At 42.5% G+C, this 19,510-nt stretch overlaps 1 protein-coding gene across 5 annotated transcripts in view; it reads right to left on the bottom strand.

Annotated features, from left to right (window-relative positions):
- The window catches only part of LOC125900837 (neuronal PAS domain-containing protein 3), a 489,872-nt gene that overhangs the window by 67,509 nt on the left and 402,853 nt on the right, over positions 1-19,510 (bottom strand). For all 5 annotated transcript variants that reach the window (XM_049596087.1, XM_049596089.1, XM_049596091.1 and 2 more), the window contains one exon: positions 12,901-13,081. In XM_049596087.1, the coding sequence (XP_049452044.1) occupies positions 12,901-13,081 (181 nt within the window). The remainder of the gene's footprint in view (positions 1-12,900; positions 13,082-19,510) is intronic.

Below are 19,510 nucleotides of genomic sequence, written 5' to 3'. Positions count from 1 at the left end.
AGAAAACTCTAATAATAATAGCCTGTGATTGGCTATTGTGTACTCTAAAGATTCCATTTAGAGCGGCGGCAAGCGGGCGGCGGTTTAATAAAACTTAACCAAACGGATAATTTTGTTTTAGTAATAATCCTCAGCCTCTGAAAAGTTCTTTGTTTGCCTCAAGTGGTTTTATTGCTTTTCTTTAAAACACACTCATGACACTGATTTAATTAATTTGAGCACTTTTACTAAATCCATTGTGACTAATTCTCCCAGTGAGTGTGGAGTTTAGAGGATCTGCTGTGTGGAAATCATTTAGCAGGTCTGACAAAAAGATGGAGCCGCTCTCTGTTCCAGCGCTCGGAGAGAAAATACTGCGCTCAGTCCGGACTGCAGCTGCAGCTGTACGCCAGCTCTCCATGTTACTGAGGGATTTACGTCATGTTACTGCTCCTCAACCACAACAACAGCTGACTCTTCTGTGTGTGTGCTTCCTTTACGACACAGGGAATAAAGCTTAGTAAGGAGATAAATGATTACAGAATTTTGCAACAACTAATCAGCCTGGAAATCCAGACCCAAATCTAGAAAGATTTAGGGTCTGGCCATGAGTAATGCAAATGGCCCAACTCGAGGGGCGACATCAAGCATGCATTTGTAAATATCACTGCACACAATTGGATAACACTACGACCAATCAGAACAATACACGGGGTGACGTATCCAGAGCTTAGCTACCAGCGGAGCTAACTGGTAGATTAGACTCTTGCCGTATCCGGTCGGTAAAACAGCAAAAACGTCCTTCTTGCAAAGGAAAGATTCGAGTGCCGTCTTCTGTTCCTCTTTTAGAGAAAAAGCCAAGTCCAACTTGTTCATTGTAGCGGCCAAAGCTGTTTCAAACAACTGGTGTTCATCCGTAGCCATCTTGCAACGTTTAAGCTCGCCTCTGGTCCGCCTATATCAGATACACTGATGTGATTGGTGCAGCTCGGCTCCAACGGCATGGGTAATGAGCATCATTACTGATTGCCAGAGTGACTCGCTGAGCAAATCCAAATTGTGCTCTCGCGAGAACTCTGGATTTCCAGGGTAAGCACTAATATAAACACTGCAAGATGTGCATTCGTATGTGTAGTAGTTGACGTTGCTTTCACACTGTAGTGGCCGCCCTGCACTGACCTTCAGCAATATGCGTCATGGCTGTTGTGGAAGAAAAAAGCAGGAATGTGACAGTTCTCAGTCAGAACTTTAACAGTGGCTGTACATCGACATCACATAGTTTTCTACTTGCTTTTATGGATCCGCAGACCAAAGAGTCAATCATCAATTACGTGACTGCATGCAGAAACTAGAATCACTGCCCGTGGTTGTTTGCCTCCACGAACCAGTCCAGTGTCTCTGACAGTTTCCATCCATGTCAGTGAAAACATGGATGCTTCACACACAGAAGATCTATACAATCAGCACAGTTTCAAGATTAGAGTCACCAATTCAGTATCTGACCACATGTCTCCCCTTCTGTTCCTGAGATATGACGTTAAAACATAATGATGTCAAAAGGATATAAAATGTCATCACTTCATTCTTCATTTATCCTGTTAGTAGGGGTGGGCGGATCGATCCTAAAATATTTATACTCTCGATACTACATTTTCATTTTGAAGATTGATCCTGGCGTCAATAGAATCGATACCAAAAAAAGCATCTCTTTCTTCTGTGTCACACCTATTTGTATTTCAAGAGTAAAACTGTCTGCAAACAACGTTCTGTTGTCATGAACACATCTAGCGCATGAATTCTCACAAGGCCACCTGGAGATATGGTGCTCACGAGAATGAGACAGATGCAAGGTCATGGTGACCTTGACCTTTGGCAACCAAATTCTAATCAGTACATCACTGAGTCCAAGCGGATGTTTGTGCGGGGAACTGCCCATTGGTTCGACAGCCCATTGGTCCGACAGCCCATTGTTCCGACCATATTAAACTCATTGTTCCGAAGTCCCGTTGTTCCGAAATCATCATGATACCCTGTGGTTAAGATCTGGTTAGGTTTAGGCACAAAAACCACTTGGTTAGGGTCAGGAAAAGATCATGGTGTGGGTTAAAATGAAAAAGAAAGTCACAAACACATAAGCCGTGAGCCTGCTTCACCTCAAGCCTTTCCCAGCTGACCCAGAGCCGGTCGCGGTGCACCATCAAGGCAGAAATACGCCCGCCGGGAACTGTTCAGCACTGCAGACCGTCGGACTAATGGGATGTCGGACCAATGACATGGACCCGTTTGTGCTGAAGGTGTTCTTGAGGAGGCGTTCACGTTGAGGAGAATGGGATGGACGGATGAATGGAGAACCTGAAAACAGTGCTTCCATCCACAGAGATGGATGCAGCATCAGTACTTACCTAACCTGGAAATCCAGATGCCCCGCCCCCAGCAAATTCTAATTTGCTCTGCACGGGGATCTGGCCCTGACGAGCAGAGCCCGCTGAATCGCCTATCGGACCAATCAGATCAGTCTATCGCACAGAGGCCCGCTCTGTGCGGGCGTAACATGATGAAGGCAGCACTGCGCCGTAGGAGTCGGAAAGTAAACAGCCAAGATGGCAGCTGCCGGAGGACCGCGTCCATTCAATTTAGCTTTGGAAGAAACGCTAAGCCAACTACACTTATCTTTTTCCTTGAGAGAGGAACAGAAGACTGCCCTACGGGATACGGCAAAAGCATAATATATCAGTTAGCCCCACATCACCTTGTTTTTTGCTCTGATTGGCTATCGTGCTATCCAATTGTGTGCAGCAGCATTTGAAATGCCTCAGTTAGTGCCGCCCTTTGGGTAGGAAGGGTGTATTGATGAAGGCCAGACTCAAAATCTTTATAAGATTTGAGTCTGGATTTCCAGGCTCGTACTTACCAGTATCTACTCTCAAATTCTGCGAAGACCTCCCTTTCAGCGTATTTGAAAATGCAACAGCACTTAATGCTGCAATTCCTGTATGTGAGTTGCTGTGTGAATAAAGTTTATTATTATTACCCCGCCTCTCATCTGATGTCAGCTGGGATGAGCTCCACCCTCCTGTAGGGCTGCACGATGATGGCCAAAATGATAATACTGATAATTTTAATCAATATTGAGATCACCATTATTTATCATTACGGACAAAATATTTTTTATTGCACTTTTTACATTCAAATAAACAGAGCACCGCTTTCACCTCAGAGCTGCGCTACATTCCTGCCAAGTACAAATCTTTGCATCAAAATTAGACTAGTCGTCAGTCACAGAGCGTCTTCTAGAAGCAAAATAAAACCTAATAAAATTGTGTCAGAACTTTTTACCCCAAATATCAACAGAACACTGCTTTCACTGTCACCACGTGCTACATTCCTGCTGTTTAAAAACCTCCATGCAACAAAATAACACTATTATGGATGTCTGAGTTGACGCTAGACAAAGACGGGGGTTCAGTGAGGTAACATTAGCGTCATTAGTCTTCTTGGCCTTCATGCTTTTGTTGCAAAGCGGATTGTGCCGTTTTTTCAGGTGGTTTAACGAGTTAGTTGTGTAGTTCTGTGGTGCAGACACAAGTCTCATTCCCCTTTCTTCTCTCCTAAATTCGAAATACTTTCTACTTTTGTTTCCCCGTCTGCAGTCGCAACATTCAGGAAAGGTTTTCATAGCCTGCTGCTGCTGCTGCAGGGTGCACGTGTCGCAGACAGCTCCTCCAGAGTGGAGGCTGCTGTTAGTTTAGGAAGCGCTTAATTTGATGTTCAGCAGAGTTTTCTTGGAGCACAGCACACATTTTAAACATCAAGATTGCAGCCGATCATGGTCACATGATTGTGGGAAGCCAAAATTGTGATTAACATGATTAAAATTTGATTAATTGTGCAGCCCTACCGTCCTGCGACCTCGTAAAGGATCGACGGCTACAGTGATGGATGGATTTTTGATGGTTTGAGAAAAAACTGACAGTGACATCCTGCTGCTGGGGTCATGCGTGACTTTGGAAGGTGATGAGAAACGGAATACTTTGAAGAGGTGAAGAAGACAAGACAGTGGCGTGCGCGCGCGCGTGTGTGTGTGTGTGTGTGTGTGTGTGTGTGTGTGTGTGTGTGTGTGCATCCCGCCAGATTTGACCTTTGCCTCGTGTCCTGGAGTCCAAGTGACATTTCAAATGCAAATAGAAAGCCGCTTCACCACCGAAAACACACACACACACACACACACACACACACACACTTAGAGTTTGTCCTTGGGCAGCAGCCGTCGCCGATGGCCGCTCTAAATGACATTAAACGTAGGTGACTGTAAACTTGGGTAATTATGATAAATGTGAGCGATTATGACGAATTATTCCCCTCCATTGTGCTAATAGCGTAATTAGCAACAATAATCAAAGACTTATGATGTTGAAATAAGGCGATGCCGCGGACAATTAGACCGCAAGGAGCTAATAATGGAGAACTTATGGTGTTTTCCTGGGGGGCAGAATTACTGTTACTTCCAGAAGGACTTTGAAATTTGGGTGTTTTTCTAACTAATTTTTCTCCCTGATGAGAGAAAATTGAAATAAATACTCAATTAACTACGAGCTTTTCTGTTGGATGGCGTGAATGAAATTAAGCGTCACAGCAGCTGCAGGTGCTGTTGGGTCCTTTAAGTCAAATATCACAACTGAAGTTCAACTTGAGAAAAGTTAAGTCCTGAATTCAGCGCTCATATCGAGAGGTTGTATTTTGCAATTTTCAGGACAGGATGCTGTAAATGTGAACGTATAACCTTAACCGTGTTCTGAACATGTGTGTTTAGGCACCAAAAGTCTCGGCTGCATTGAAGCCTGAAGGTAAAACAGATCATGAGAGCAGCACAGAACAAAGCTTGAGTTTAGATGATGAGGGACAAAGGACATGAAGGATCATCATATCCAGCGTCAGTCTTCTGTCAGAGGTGTCATCATCGTGTGGTCATGAACATTTGAGGAAGGAGGGTTTTTGAAATCTCGCCCTCGTGGTGTGTTCAAAAGTCACTTTGACATCAGAGATTTTAAACTTCTAAATACAAAAAAGAACTAAATTATCTCTGTGATGCATTCAAGGAGCCTCTGACATTCAAGAACTTACAGGAAGAGCATCATGGTGATGAGCTGTGTTTTTGGGAAATCACACCAAGAAGACAAACATGAAATTTAAGTGTTGAATTTGGATGTTGTTCAGCGACGGAGTGACATTATTATCATGTAAACAATAAAAAAATGTTTTTCAAACTGTACCACAAAGGATGGATTGTGCTCTCAAACTATTTGCTGTATGACAAGAACAACCCATCCTCACTGCGACCTCGTCACATGTCCACGTTTGGTCATGGACTTTCCACGTCCACATATGACGTCCAAGGTACCCTGGGTGTGTTGGTTGCTGACGTTCTGAGACGCCGTGTCAACTTCAGCCTGTTACATGCATTGTCTGTTTTCAAAATACACTTCTGATTTCACAGGAAATGTACAGTTTGCATACAGTCTCTTTCAAAATAAAAGCACTACGTTGGTACAACACTGCAAATTAACGTTTTTTTCCTTCAACAACAAACACACGTGGTTATGTTAGGAAAAAAGAACAGAGTTTGGCTTTACAATCCTACGGGAAGCAAACAGCTGCCTCCCGGGTGACAGTTGTTGGACCCATCAACTGTCACCAGCACCACACAGACTTCCACCACCATAATTTTTGTAATATTCCCTCTGTGTTTGCCCATGACACCACCAGGCACTGTTGAACAATAACAGTGTTATTGTTAGTGTCTAACGCTGGAAGTCACTGACCAAGCACCAGTTTTCGACGACTTCGAAGTGAGACCAGATTGTGTAGTAAGGTTTAGTCTCAGAAATGTTGCCTTCATATAAAACGGGAATTAGACGTGTTTATGTCGTTTACAAAAAGTTTTTGAATAGTCTGCAACTGGTTCACAACATTATAACACATCTTTGACAAAAACTAAAGTTGCCATAACATCAACAGAGAAACTAAGAAAAAACTCATGTCACTGACGCAGCACCAGCCTTTAAAACATCTAAAACATAGGCACAGATTTGTTTGGTTATAGCTCATTATCAGCAGTTGCTCTGTAGGTTTGTGAGAAGCAACAGAAAATGTACTTTTTTTGTTAAAACATCTTAATTACAAACATTATGTTCAGCAGAAAATGTAACATTTGCAGTTCATGGCTAACCCGTGTGTGTGTGATGGTTTGAGATATACAAGAGTTCGTCTAAAAAAGCATCAACTTTGCAGCCAACAAAATCTTTTTTTCAAAAAACAAAAGTACGTGTCAGGTCAGGACTATCTATACTATCATCTATACATCAGTTCAAAAGTAAAACTATTTCTAGTTCCTTCATGATCACAATCACAAGTCACCTCCACTGAGGAGGTCGAAGGTCAAAGTCAACAGCTGGCAGACATCAGACCCTGAACTGATGATACGTAATGAAGACACTGAAGTGAGACAAAATAAGAGTTCTTCCTCTTCTCTCCGAGACTCTGAATTACACTCATGAGTAATAATTTTCCACCACTCACCCTTCAGAAGCGTCGGAGACGCCGAGCCTCTCAGCCTCAGTTTGACTGATATTAGTCAAATTGCGTCATGTGCTTTTAAAGATGACTCTCTTTAAGTGCAAGAGGGTGTTGAAAGCAGCTCGGAGCTTCAAAGGAACATCTCTCTCCTCCAAGGTCATCTCATATTTTAACTCCAATTTCAATACTTTATGAGCGTGACTGTAATTAAAACGATGGGGTCAGCTGTCTGATATATTATGACAGAGCAGCCAGCGAGGTAAGGGGCCCCGTTATTAACTTTAAAAAGAAAATACAATTCAGACTCATGAAGTTTATGTGGAGAAGAAGAAACTTTGGGCTCAATTTAAACTGAATGGGATTTTCTGTTCAGTTTATCATACAGGACAATGAGTTGTAGGGAGTTTATGACACTTGGTGGTGTAGTGGTCGTTGATGAGGTGGGTGTACTACTGACTATATGTATTGTGTGTTTTATAATTTGGTGCACAGGTTTTTCAGTCAAAGATGAAACAACAAGATGTGATGGGTTATAGCTCCATTGACTCCAATAGAACTGACACCAAAGTCTGGCTCCAATGCAAAATTTGAAAGCTGTCACTGACATCATGTCCTTTATTGCTTTATATTTTCCTTGCCTGAGACATGTAGTTGTACAATGGAAATACTGGCAGCTGTAGCAACAGTAACCAGGGGGTGGGGCTTAGCAAAGTGTCAGTTGGAATCAGAACGTTTGCAGGTCTCTAAACCAGCATCCCACACAGCAGAAAAGATTTTTGGGACTGAGGTTTTAAAGTTACTTTCATGGAAGCAAAGAAGGCACTTCATGGTGAGGTAAATATCTCCATGACCATATAAGGTGTGTACACTTCACTACACACCACATAATGTGTGTCTGTACCAGAGTCTGGAGTTCACTTCCTGTCTCAGACAGTTTGTTGCTAATTTTAACAGAGAGATGTTAGTTGCTTAATCTTAGATGTCATCAGGGGATACTGCAGGACTGATTAATCAAAAACTTTTCTCACTGATTGTAATCCCACTGATTGTAATCCCTGGCTCTGCAGAATTACTGAACATTTTGGTGAACAGGCTGTTTTTTCTTTTCATGCCTGAAACCGACACTTGGCTTTCCGAGCCTGTCAGAAATGATACAATCCAGCCCAGTAAAAGTCTCTATGTCCTCCAGATAAAGTTGCCAGGTAGAGAAACACAAACCAACCAGCCATAAAATCAGCCCCACTATAAAGCATTAGCATATGGAAGGATGAAGTGGTGCCTGGGGTGTGAAACTTCACAGTGAAACAAAGTCAGCAACGATCGATTGGAGACTCCCCGGTGCACGGAGGAAGAGGCAGGTGATGAACGGAGAGAGTGCTGGTGAGGGAGGACAAAAGAAACAAAGATGCCTGAAGGAGGAAGAGGAGGAGGAAGAAAAGAGGATGTAAACAAATGGAAAAGCTCAGCCGCACACGTTAGCAGGCGTGGTGTTCGCCAGGTATCGAGTGGAATGAAAACTAATGATGATGGCGTCTGGAAATGCATTACTCATCATCTGGAGGGGAGGATGCTGGGAATTTAATGTTAAAGAAAAACGTATACGCTAACTAACAAAGCCCCCTCACAGAGCACATGTTTTCATAGCAACACAATTTCAACACTTACCTAGTTTTAGTTCACTGGAGTAAACACGGAGGGAACTGAACCCTAAATCTTTCACATAAAAATCCAGTGAAGCAAAATTAATATATATTCTACTATTTATATGTGTATTTCTTTGCTCTAATGGCATTTTTGTACTTTCTATTCAGGAAATACCTGCATAATTCCAGCTACTGTAATTACTAAATTTGCACTACAGGTAAGGTAAGCTAAGGTAAGGTATGATGTAATGATGTGGAAGGAAGAAGGCTTAGCTTTCTGCTGCAAAAAGAATAAATGTATGTTTTTTTTATACTGCCATATATACAGGATTTTGCAAACAATTCCCATTGCAGGGAAATACCGGCAAAATGATGGTAAAATACCATGTTTGCACGGCACATAGAGTGTGATAACATGAGGTCAAGACATGCTGACAGGGAAGAAAGAAGCCTTGGCTGTAAGGTTCTTATTTTAGTTCCTGAATTATGGTCAGAAAAATGTTTTTGCAGAACATTATGATGTCACAGTGAATTTAAGCTTTGTGTGAAATGATGCCATAATAAGTATGAACTCTTGAGTTATGGCCAAAAACATGTTGAGTGAGTTCACAGTGACCTTGACTTTTGGCCATCAAATTCTAATCAATTCTAATTCAACCCTGAGACATTTGTGCCAAATTTGAAAGAAATAAAAAACATCCTTCGAGGCCTTCTTGAGTATCGCGTTCACGAGAATAAGAACGACAAGGTCAAAGTGACCTTGACCTTTGACCACTTAAATCTAGTCAGATCATTGTGAAGTCCGAGTGGACATTTGTGCCAAAGGTTTTCTTAAGATATCGTGGTGAGAAGAATGGGATGGACAGACAATCCGGAAGCATAATGCCTCCAGCCATTGTTATCACTGGCTCAGAGGTAAAAGCTTGTTGGGATTATATCACATATCTTTCTTATTCTATATTTTATTTGTGTGTGCATTTGTGTAACATTTTGTCATAATTAGCATATGAATTCTTGGGCTAAAGTCAAAATCATTTCTTGTGAGGTCACAGTGACCTTTATCTTTGACCTTGGAAACTCCCTCAAGGCCTTATTTTGAGATGTCATGTTCACCAGAGTGAGACGGTTGCAAGGTCCCACTGACCTTCACCTTTAACCACCAAAATCCAGTCAGTTTATTGTTTAGTCAGGGTGGACGTTTGTGCCAAATCTGAAAAAGAAAAAAAAAAAATCTGGCAGGTTGCTCTTGAGATGTCACATTCAAAAGATTGAGATACATAAGGTCACAGTGACCTTACCCTTTAACATATGACCACCAACATCTAATTATTTCATCCTCGAGTCCAAAAGGATGTTTGTGCCAAATTAAAAAAAAAAATCCCTCAAGGGGTTCTTGAGATATTGCTTTCACAACAATGGGATGGACAACCCAAGAACATTATGAAATGTATGTCCCTCCCACTCTCTAACCCCGATCCCCTCCTCCGTCACTTGCTCCCCCGGTATCCCAGCATTCCCTGCTGCAAGTTTGAATATAATTAGTGCGCCACATTGTAAAGCCGTCACTGCTGTAAACTGGGAAAGGACACATCCCTCATTTCGATTCATTGCATTGCCTTCTTCTATCCCTCCATCCTTTTATCCCTCCGTCCTCTCCTGCACCACATGTTCAAGACTTTTTACCTTCCAAATGCTTTTCATTCTGCTTCTCTCCCTCTCTCTCTCATGCTGATGATAATTTAAGTATTAGGGGAAAATCCATTTATAAATTAAACAAAATGACTTGATATCCATCGAGTCCCTTAGTTCATCAGCCTGTTCAAACAAGGAGGGGAAGATTGGCTTCGCGGCGGCCGGGGTCTTCGGAGACGGCGCGGTAATTAGATCTGCCGCGGATTTATTCTTGGCTGATTGGTGCTGGTGATGGGTGAGGGGTGGCTTTAAATTAATTGGAGTTCCACATTTGAGGTTTTTGTTCTTTTTTTTTTTTTCTCTTTTGACTTTCTGCAAACCTCTACACGAGCCTCCCCATGCACCAAACTGGAGACGGAGAGAGACAGAGACACGGGATGAGAGGACGTACATGTGGTCGTCAGTGTCAATATGTCTGGAGAGAAAGATAAGGAGAAGATCTAAAACATGGACGGGTGTTTCCCAATGCTAATTTGCCCCGAAGATAGAAAGATATGAAGACACTGAAGAGGAAGAAAGGGGGATGTGTGAATGTCTCAGTGATTCCCAAAGTTAATTTGACCAGAGAGAGAGAAAGAGCCAAAGAAAGGAGGAGGGGACGAGGACAAAGGTGTTTGTTCTACCATGTTAATTTGTCTAGAGAGAGAGATGGAAAGAAAGAGAAAGAGAGGCAGGGGATGTAGGGACGTGTTTGAATGTGCATGAGTGCTTAGCAATGTTAATTTGTCCAAAGAAAAAGAGAAACGGGAGGGAGAGGTTTGAGACGGACATGTATGGATGTGAAGGAGTGATCCCCAATGATAATGTGACCAGAGAGACAGGAAGAGGGAGGATTAGGATTCATGTATGTGTTCTTTAATGTTAATTTGTCTGGAGGAAGAGAGGTGGAATAAAAGGAGGAGGAGGAGGAGGGCTGGTATGAATCTGTATGAGCGTCTCCCAGGAGGAGGTGGGGCTTATATCAGGTGTCCAGGGTAATTGGCCCGTTCTTTTCTCCCACAGACAATGTGAGGTGACTTTGTGTCTGAGTGGGAACACTTGTGGACGGACATGAAACTCTTTGGGTTGAATCATTCAAACAATGAGATGCTGGAGGGTGCTTTGTTTTCGTTTGCTCTCATACTGGGTTCAGACTACACAACATTATTATCTGTTACGATGGTCACTGTGTCACAAGAGACACCACAAGCTACACGTTGGTCCCAGAACAATCAAAGCTTGCTGTCTTTCACAAAGAGTGCGACATCATCGGGGGAAAGATGCTAGGAACCGACTTCCAGGAACAAGAATGTAAACGAACAACAACGACTTAAACATGGCTTAAAAGAGACAGTTTCAAACACAAATACACAAATCAGCTTCACTATAACTCGCAGCATTCACAGACAAACAGTTGTCCTATCTGGACACATTTTCCCCACAAATACAACATGCTAATGTTATTAGCACAAGCCTATGGCATTTTACATTGTATAAATTAGCCTTGTGGCTAGCGGAGTTTTCCTCTACTCATATGAAATCAGGAAAAACAGACACATTTAACAAGGTAATGTTACAAACCAACGCATCCTCACTGCGACCTCGTGACATGCCCACGTTTGTTCATGGACTTTCCACGTCCACATATGACGTCCAAGGTACCCTGGGTGTGTTGGTTGTTGACGTTCTGGGACGCCGTGTCAACTTCGGCCTGTTACATGCATTGTCTGTTTTCAAAATACACTTCTGTTTTCACAGGAAATGTACAGTTTGCATACAGTCTCTTTCAAAATTTTCCTTCAACAACACACACGTGGTTGGGTTTTGGAAAAAAGGGTTGGCTTTGCAAACTTGCGGGAAGCAGAGGCGAACACCAGCCTCCTGGGTGAAGGTCGGGATATGGACCTGCACTTGTAGAGAACCTTTCTAATGTTTTGACTTCTCAAAGCGCTTTTTACACTACAAGTCACATTCACCCATCCACACACACATTCACACACTGGTGGCTGAGGCTACCATACAAGCTGCCACCTGCTACTCAGTTTTTCACGCACCCACACACTGATGGATCAGCCATCGGGAGCAATTTGGGGTTCAGTATCTTGCTCAACGATACTCAAAATACAGATTGGAGGAGCCAAGGATCAAACTGCCAATCTTCCGATTAGCGAACCTGCTCTACCTTCTGAGCCACTGAGCCGGTGGTTGTAGGACCCATCCACAACTCCCGCCCACCCTAGTCAGACTTACGCTGCCTTAACTTTCCTTGTTGTCCTGCAGTATTTCCCTCTGATGCAGATAAACAATAAAGGCAACCAGCCGCATGGCGTGCCGACGTGAAAGGACAGCTTTTTTTTGTCTGTGTCTGACCTGGAAGTCATTGACCAAGCACTGAATTTCAATGACTTCAGAGTGAGACCAGGTTGCACCAACAGCATCATTACTCTGCCACGCTGCAGTTGTGTGTGGAAGAGCGCTCATGGATTTAAAGGGCCATGTCGTAGAAGGCAAAGAAGATGTCAAAATTGGTCATCCACTTTGACACTCTACACAGCATTCATGTCAAGATGTCAAGAAGAAAACATGTTTGCTTTTGTCCAGAGGACACTTGAACGTTTTCACATTTTCAGAAATGGCTAAAAGAGTTGTTTCATGTTCACTGTTGCTCTGCTTCTGTTCAGGAGTTGAACTGCTTATTCAGTCCAAATAACCAGCTAGAACTACCTAACTCTCTTCATCTTCATCTCCCTCCTGCTCTGGCTTAAGTCCCTCCCTCGCTTTCATGACCTTTAATTTCATCCCCTTCTTCTACAGCTCACACCATTTTCTTCCTCGTCTCCTCCGTCTACACCCTACTCTTCCATTCCTCTGTGTTCTGTCCTTTAACTCATTTGAGCACCTTAAAGTCTTAAAAGAACGATGGAAAAGTGTCTCTGTCTGTCACCATCCAGGGATATTTTTTAAGCCGCGTGTTTTATCATGACGCCCTCTGAGGGAAAAGCCATATTCCCTCCCTCCTTCCCTCGTTTCCTACCTGGTTCGGGCGTCTCAGAGTGCGACGACGAAGAAGCCGAGGACGCCCCATCTTCGTTGACGGCTCCCTGGGACAGCGACATCCCTCGGCCCGGAGGGAGCTTCATGCCGAGCTGCTCTGCCATCTCCACGTGATCGCCGGGGTGGATGTAGTCGAAGACGCTGCTGCCGGTCAGCTCCACCTGCACAGATACACAAAGTTTAAATTAGGAACATTATTTTTTATCATTCCTCTCTGAACACAGGTGTTTATTCAAGGTGGCAATCTGTATCACTCGCAAGGGCCTGCTCTCTATGGGCCCCTCCACCCCAGGGGCCCCAGTGCAACCACACTGCCTGCACCGTCTATATTTACACCCCTGAACACCACGGTTTCATGTTTTGGAAAGTTCCCAGAGCTCTCGAGTGCTGCTGCTTTACTTTTTACTATTTTTTGTTTCTTCTCATTTCCTTCTCATCTTGAACCTCTTCTTCCTCATCTTCTCTCTCTTCTTTATCTTGTCTTCCTCTTCTCACCTCTTCCTCCTCCTCTCCCAACACTTGTGCTTTTCTTCCTCATATAATCTGTCCTTTATTGCTCCTGTTACACCTATTACAGATTTGCTGGGAAGTCCTCCTCTTCTGTCTCTACCTCTTCTCTTTTCTCCTCTCCTCTTGACTGCTGTTTCTAACTCCTCCCTCCTCTTCATCGTCTCAATCTTCTACCTAATCAAATTCCTTCTTTTACTCTGCCGTCCTCACTTTACTCTTCTTCTTCTTTGCCTCACACCTCCTCTTTAATGCTATCTTCTCCTCCTGCTCCTCTAATCCACATTTCCTTTGCCCTCTTCCCTCATGTCTCTCTCCTCCTCTCTATGCAGCTTGTTCTCATCCGTTCTTCCCAGCTCTTCCTCCTCCTCCTCCTCCTCTAATCCGTCCCTCAGCGAATCAGCGGCGGCTTTTCATTCTCATGGAAATGGAATGAATAAGCTTCTTCTTATTAAATAAATACAGAGTCCCTTCACCTTAAAGACTCTCATTAGCAGCGATAGAAGCGGATTTGTCTTCGTTAATTGGGGATGAGACGAGGGAGCGCCGCCAAAACCGCGACGTTACGCTACACAAACGCACACACACACACACACACACTACACACCGTGCACAAACAGATGCATGTCAAGGTTATAAACACACACAAACACTTTTACTTTTTGTGTAATTGACATACAGACTCACAATTAGGTGCACAATTTTCAACGGGATCATGTGACGGATGTACTCGCCGTTTAGCGTGTGTGTGTGTTTTCATTTGCAGTGTATCAAAAACATTGTGCACAGTTATTTCCACATGCTAATCTGGTTATGTACTGTACCAGTGTGTGCATGTGTGTGTGTGTGTGTGTGTGCAGGTTTCTGGGGGTCCACTGGGACAAAGGGGATTACATGGGTGTAATCCCTTTAATAAGAAATCCCTTTAAGGCAATTTAGTCCCCTCATAAAGTCTCATCTGGAGCAGAAAGTGATGATTAAGAAATGAGACTGATCACTGAATCACACACACGCACACACACGCACACACACACAGGCGCGCAGACCCTGGTGCACCATGGGAGTTAGTGTTCATGTTTACACGTTACAGTGCTAATTGGATCTACATTGTTCTTCCTCGCAATAACACGCTGACTTTTAATCAATTAAAACTTGGCACAACTATTTTACATAAAGTCACTGGTGGAGCTAATTACACAGAGGGAGCAGCGCAGAGATGGAATTAGACATTCAGACAGTTACTGCAACAACACTTTAAAAGAACTATCACACAATAGACTGAGAAAAAGCACATTACTGTGGGCTAATATGTACCAGCCTCAAGTGTGCAGTCCAATCAAGATGCAACCGTCAGTGAGACTAACACATGTTCTGCTTGTTAGCAACATGCTAAGAGAGGTTTCAGTGATGCACACCGGCGGCATCACGGAAAGTTGCATCAATAGATGCGCGTCAAACGCTGCTGACGTGTTGTCCTTCAGTTTGAGCACTGAATAAAGTACAAGACCATGTTCCAGACAAATTTCCTACAGCAGTTCCTGCTTGTAAATTTGCAGAAAATCCATGCATATCAACTTAATGAGGAAGCAGTCGTTTGATGCCACACAACAAATGCCAGTAACCATGGAAACACACATTTCAATCAGTGGGAGAGGCAGGTGTATTTTACCGATTCTTGCCCTACTAAAATATTGTTAAAATTAAAACAACACACTTACTCTGTTTTAGAGGTGAAACATTGTTCTTAAAGGATTTAATTATATGGAAAAAAATGAGCTTTTCTGAATAATTTGATCTACACTGCAAATTATTTCCAGGAAGTTACAATGTGTAACTGTAATATTTCAATATAAATGGCATTATTATCACCTCACAGGCTTTTACTGTGATAGTAACCAAACCAAACCAAACCAAATTCAGAATTTTATTGTGAAATTCATGCAGGTAAATATGATGATTTTACAGAAGCAGCTTAACTTCAAGGTTACAGTTAAATACAGTTAACATACAGTTAAGACATAATTACTGTGACATCACAGTATACAGCTGGAATTTCACAATAATTTACTGTAAAAACGATACGGTAACTTACCGTGAAAGTGCAACCAGTAGTTTAGCCTGGTTCCAGACCATAGACCCCGCCCACTCAACTGAGTAGGCTTGCATCTCTGGTCTGGCATGCTGCAATGAATTTGCGATTTATCTCGTCCAAACGATGGATGGACCAATGAACGCCGGGAGTGGGGGCGGGTCTAGCAATTAGTCAATCAGCGCCACGCTGATGTCAAGCTGTGCGCTGGTGGGTAACTGGTGAGGATAGCAACAATGGCGACCGCTACAGATCCTACAGACCACATTAACGATGCTATTGAGGTATTTCGACACTACTCGCGTTAATGGAGGACCAAATTAAGGAAGCTGCTAAACTGGATTTAAAGGCGATGCAGCTGGGCATGCACGATGACAGAGACATTTTAAACAGGCAATGCTTGCTTGTTTTCAGCACCCCCGAGGCATGGATACTAATGACGTCAGATTCTGGGTGAGTCGTTGATCTCTACTGATTGGTTAGGGAAAAATCAAATTCCCTCCCCCTTGTGAATCACCTTCAATGGAAGCCATGTCAGACTGAAGGTTCTGGGAGCTTCAGTCTGACACTCAGGCTACCAGTAGTTAGTAATTTGCCATAAATATACAGTCAAATATTTTACAGTGTGCTTTCTATTGTTTTACTCGTAAACTTGCCCTGTTGTCACAGACAGAAATTCACAGCCTAAAACAGTTAAAAAAAATTGTTACAAGCCTTCAAATGTAAAACTAACAGAATGTAGTGATGACACTGGCTGAAAAATTGGTGTACCACTATAATCATCTTTGTTTTGAATTTATTTTTAATGAAAATGTTGGCCCTAAAGATGTGTCCCAGGTTTTTTTTTGTCAACTTTGTCAAATTAAATCAGGCACAAAAGGGGTCAGCAATGTCTTAAGGAGTCCTTTCTCACATCCAGGTTTCCAAAAAGGCGAGAATGCTGCTCAAGTGATAAATTCAATAAATAATACTACTATGTCAACATGTAAAATCTGTAGCCCTTCTTAATCCAAACTTAATAAGAATTATGATTTAAAAATTAGTATTTTGATTAGCATTATGAGAATTCGTAGCAACTTTGAAGAATAAAATGACTTCTCACAACAACTGCTGTGAAATATATATATATATATATATAAAACTTTATTACTGGGTTGGCCCATTACAAGGTTTTTTAATCTTTTAAATATATTTTACAGCCTAATTAGAGAATAAAATTCTCAGGAATTTCACTGATTTGTAGACTACAGTATTGTATTAGACCAGTGCATTGCATCTTTTGATACATTTCTGAGTATAAATGAGCTGTAAAACAAAATGTATAGCGGTGTCTGTTACTTCATACGCTGTTCTCCCACCTGTGTTTGTTCATATATGCAAGGAAGCTGCATTGCTGAGAGTGCAACTGTGTGTACGTCTGCCAAAGAAACATCAGTTTGTCACGATTAGCCATATTTTTTGGTTAACATTTGGCACTGCACACCTGGAACACTTGCAGGTCCAAAGTTGGAAATTTCCTGGGAAACTCTGACTTTTGACTTTGACTTGAACGAACAGGGAACTGAACGGAAAATGAAAGTTTGTCTATGCTCTCTCTTGAAAGCCAGACCCCATTGACAAAAAGAGTAATTTTGCCTCGGTCAACACAGGAGCTCCTGGTCGACCAGTTAGCTTGTTTGTGTTATTGTGTGACTTTGGCATTTTAAAGGGTTTGTTTGGATTCACTAAAGTCACACAATAACACAAACTAACTAACTGATGGAGACAGCGGTAGTCCAGGGGCTTCTGTTTTCAGTGAGGTAAAAATACAGCTTATTTGAATGGAGTCTGGCTTTGAGGAGAGCATAAAGTATCACTTTTATTTTTAATCTCTCTGTCAAAGGGCTGTCTGTTTGTGAAGTATGTATAAGGATAAGTGAGACTTGGATTACACTGCAGGAGTTGTGTGAGAGTTTGTAAACAGATGTTTTGATATAGTTTTCTCAGTGGTTGGAGTCTTTGTTCTTTGTGGAGGCTCGGGGGGAAACCAAAGTTTTCTTCACAAGGCAGGGTGAGTAATTGATATTAAAATAATCATTTATGGGTGAAGTATTCCTTTAAAACAGTTAAACTGCCAGCTAAAGAATAAAACTCAGTTTAAATGTCGTTTGATGTGACGGGTGAAAGGAGTTGAAGTGTCAGTGCTGAAAACACTTTAATGTGAAAGGACACAAACTAATGTTCATCCTGCTTCAATGCCTTCGTGGCAAACTGCAATATGTTTACTTGGCAAATAAAGTGACGCTGATTGAACACACACACTTTGTGCCAGAGTCTGTTTTTCACCAAAACACGTGTTGAAGATGTATGGCGATCTGAGATTTTTAATCAGCCGCAAACCTTGGCAACCACATCCGCCATACATCATGTTATCCTTCCAGTCTTTTACACAACAGAGGTTGGCCAAGTGATTTAATACCATTATCATGTTTGTGTCTTTTGTCTTTATGGGACGGCAGACAGCGGAGTGAGACGAAATACAGGATACTGACAGAGGAGACAACAGCCTTCAAACCCATGTTAAATACTGGAAAATATTCTCAAGGACAAATATGTTTTGAACATGCTGCGGATATGGGTCATATATTTTAAAATTGTGACACCGTTTACAGCCGTAAACATTCACCTCTGTAAGTCAGTCTGGAGAGAAACAGGAAAACTATCAAGCAAACTGACTGTTTAACATTCAGGTTAAATTGGAGACAAATTGTATATATGTTAAAAAAAAAACAAAAAAACCCACAAGTCAACATTAGTCAGAAAGTGGTTGAATCTGAGTTTTGGAGACTTCAGATTTACCACAGAAACTCTGGACAGCAAACGAGACATGCAGAGTTGAAAGATGTGGGTATTTATTAGGTCGAATTAAAACATGAGCTGTTGAGCTGCATTATTGGAAATGCAGGATACACTGTTTTAGAGCTTGGGCAGCAATTTCTGGCGCCAGATACTGACAAATAAAGCATGATACATGGCCAGTTGCATTTATTGTTTAACGGCACCTAGTGAGTGTCAGGGAGAAATGCAACAAAAGTTAAGGGGGCGAAAAGTCCAAGTAGGGTGAGAGGGTGAATGGATCCAACAACCATCGACTTTCAGCTGGGAGACCAGTGTTCCCTCTCGCTTGAATGTAAAGCCAAACCCTGTTCTTTTGTCCTAAACCCAAGCGCGTGTGTTTGTTGTTGAATTAAAAAAAAAAAAGGAGTAAATTTGCTTAGGTATGCTTAGGTATGCAGACTTAGGAGCAGAAGCTGAGCAGCGAGGATGGAAAACTAGGATTTGTCCAGTGGAAGTGGGGTGTTGGGGATTCATAGCAAGATCAGCTGTCTCACTCCTGGGGGAACTCAGAGTGCGAGGACAGAGTTTAAGGAGGACAGTGAAAGAAATGTCAGATGAAGCAGCCAGAGCTAGTCAGTGGATTTGTATGAGGAAGAATAATGTCAGTTGGGGGCCAGCAGGGGGAACTACTAAGCAGGGTACATAACTCCTTGAGATCAGGTGGAGAGATCCACTTCCTCTCAGGAGGAAATCCAGGAAGAGGAGGGCTATTTAAGTGTGGGAGTGGCCTATTTGAATCCCTTTTGTTTGAAACCATGCTGCAAGGTGAGTGTGTTTGCAGATCCTGTGAGTTTATCTATCTCCTTTAACTTTAGCTTATATTGTAGTTATGCTATGTAGCGTGTGAGATAGAGTATGGTGAATGTGCTAGGAAAGGTAGTATCAGCACTGTCTCTACCTGGAGCTTGCATGTATGGAGCCCGGGATTGTTGAAGGAGGCAGTGCTGTTTGGGCTGAGAAAGCCATGTGTAAGTAAGGTAAAGGAGGTTGTTGGGTTGGTGTGGGGAGCAGTGAGACCTGGCAATAGGAGAGTGTCTCTGGGACGCCAGAGATCACTGTCTAGCCTCCTGGAGGTGTCGTGGGACCAACTAGACGAAACACTGGTGAAAGGAGGTTC

This window comes from Epinephelus fuscoguttatus, linkage group LG14 (genome assembly GCF_011397635.1).
Source record: "Epinephelus fuscoguttatus linkage group LG14, E.fuscoguttatus.final_Chr_v1".
Lineage (NCBI taxonomy): Eukaryota > Metazoa > Chordata > Actinopteri > Perciformes > Serranidae > Epinephelus > Epinephelus fuscoguttatus.
This window is presented reverse-complemented; position numbering and strand designations above follow the sequence as displayed.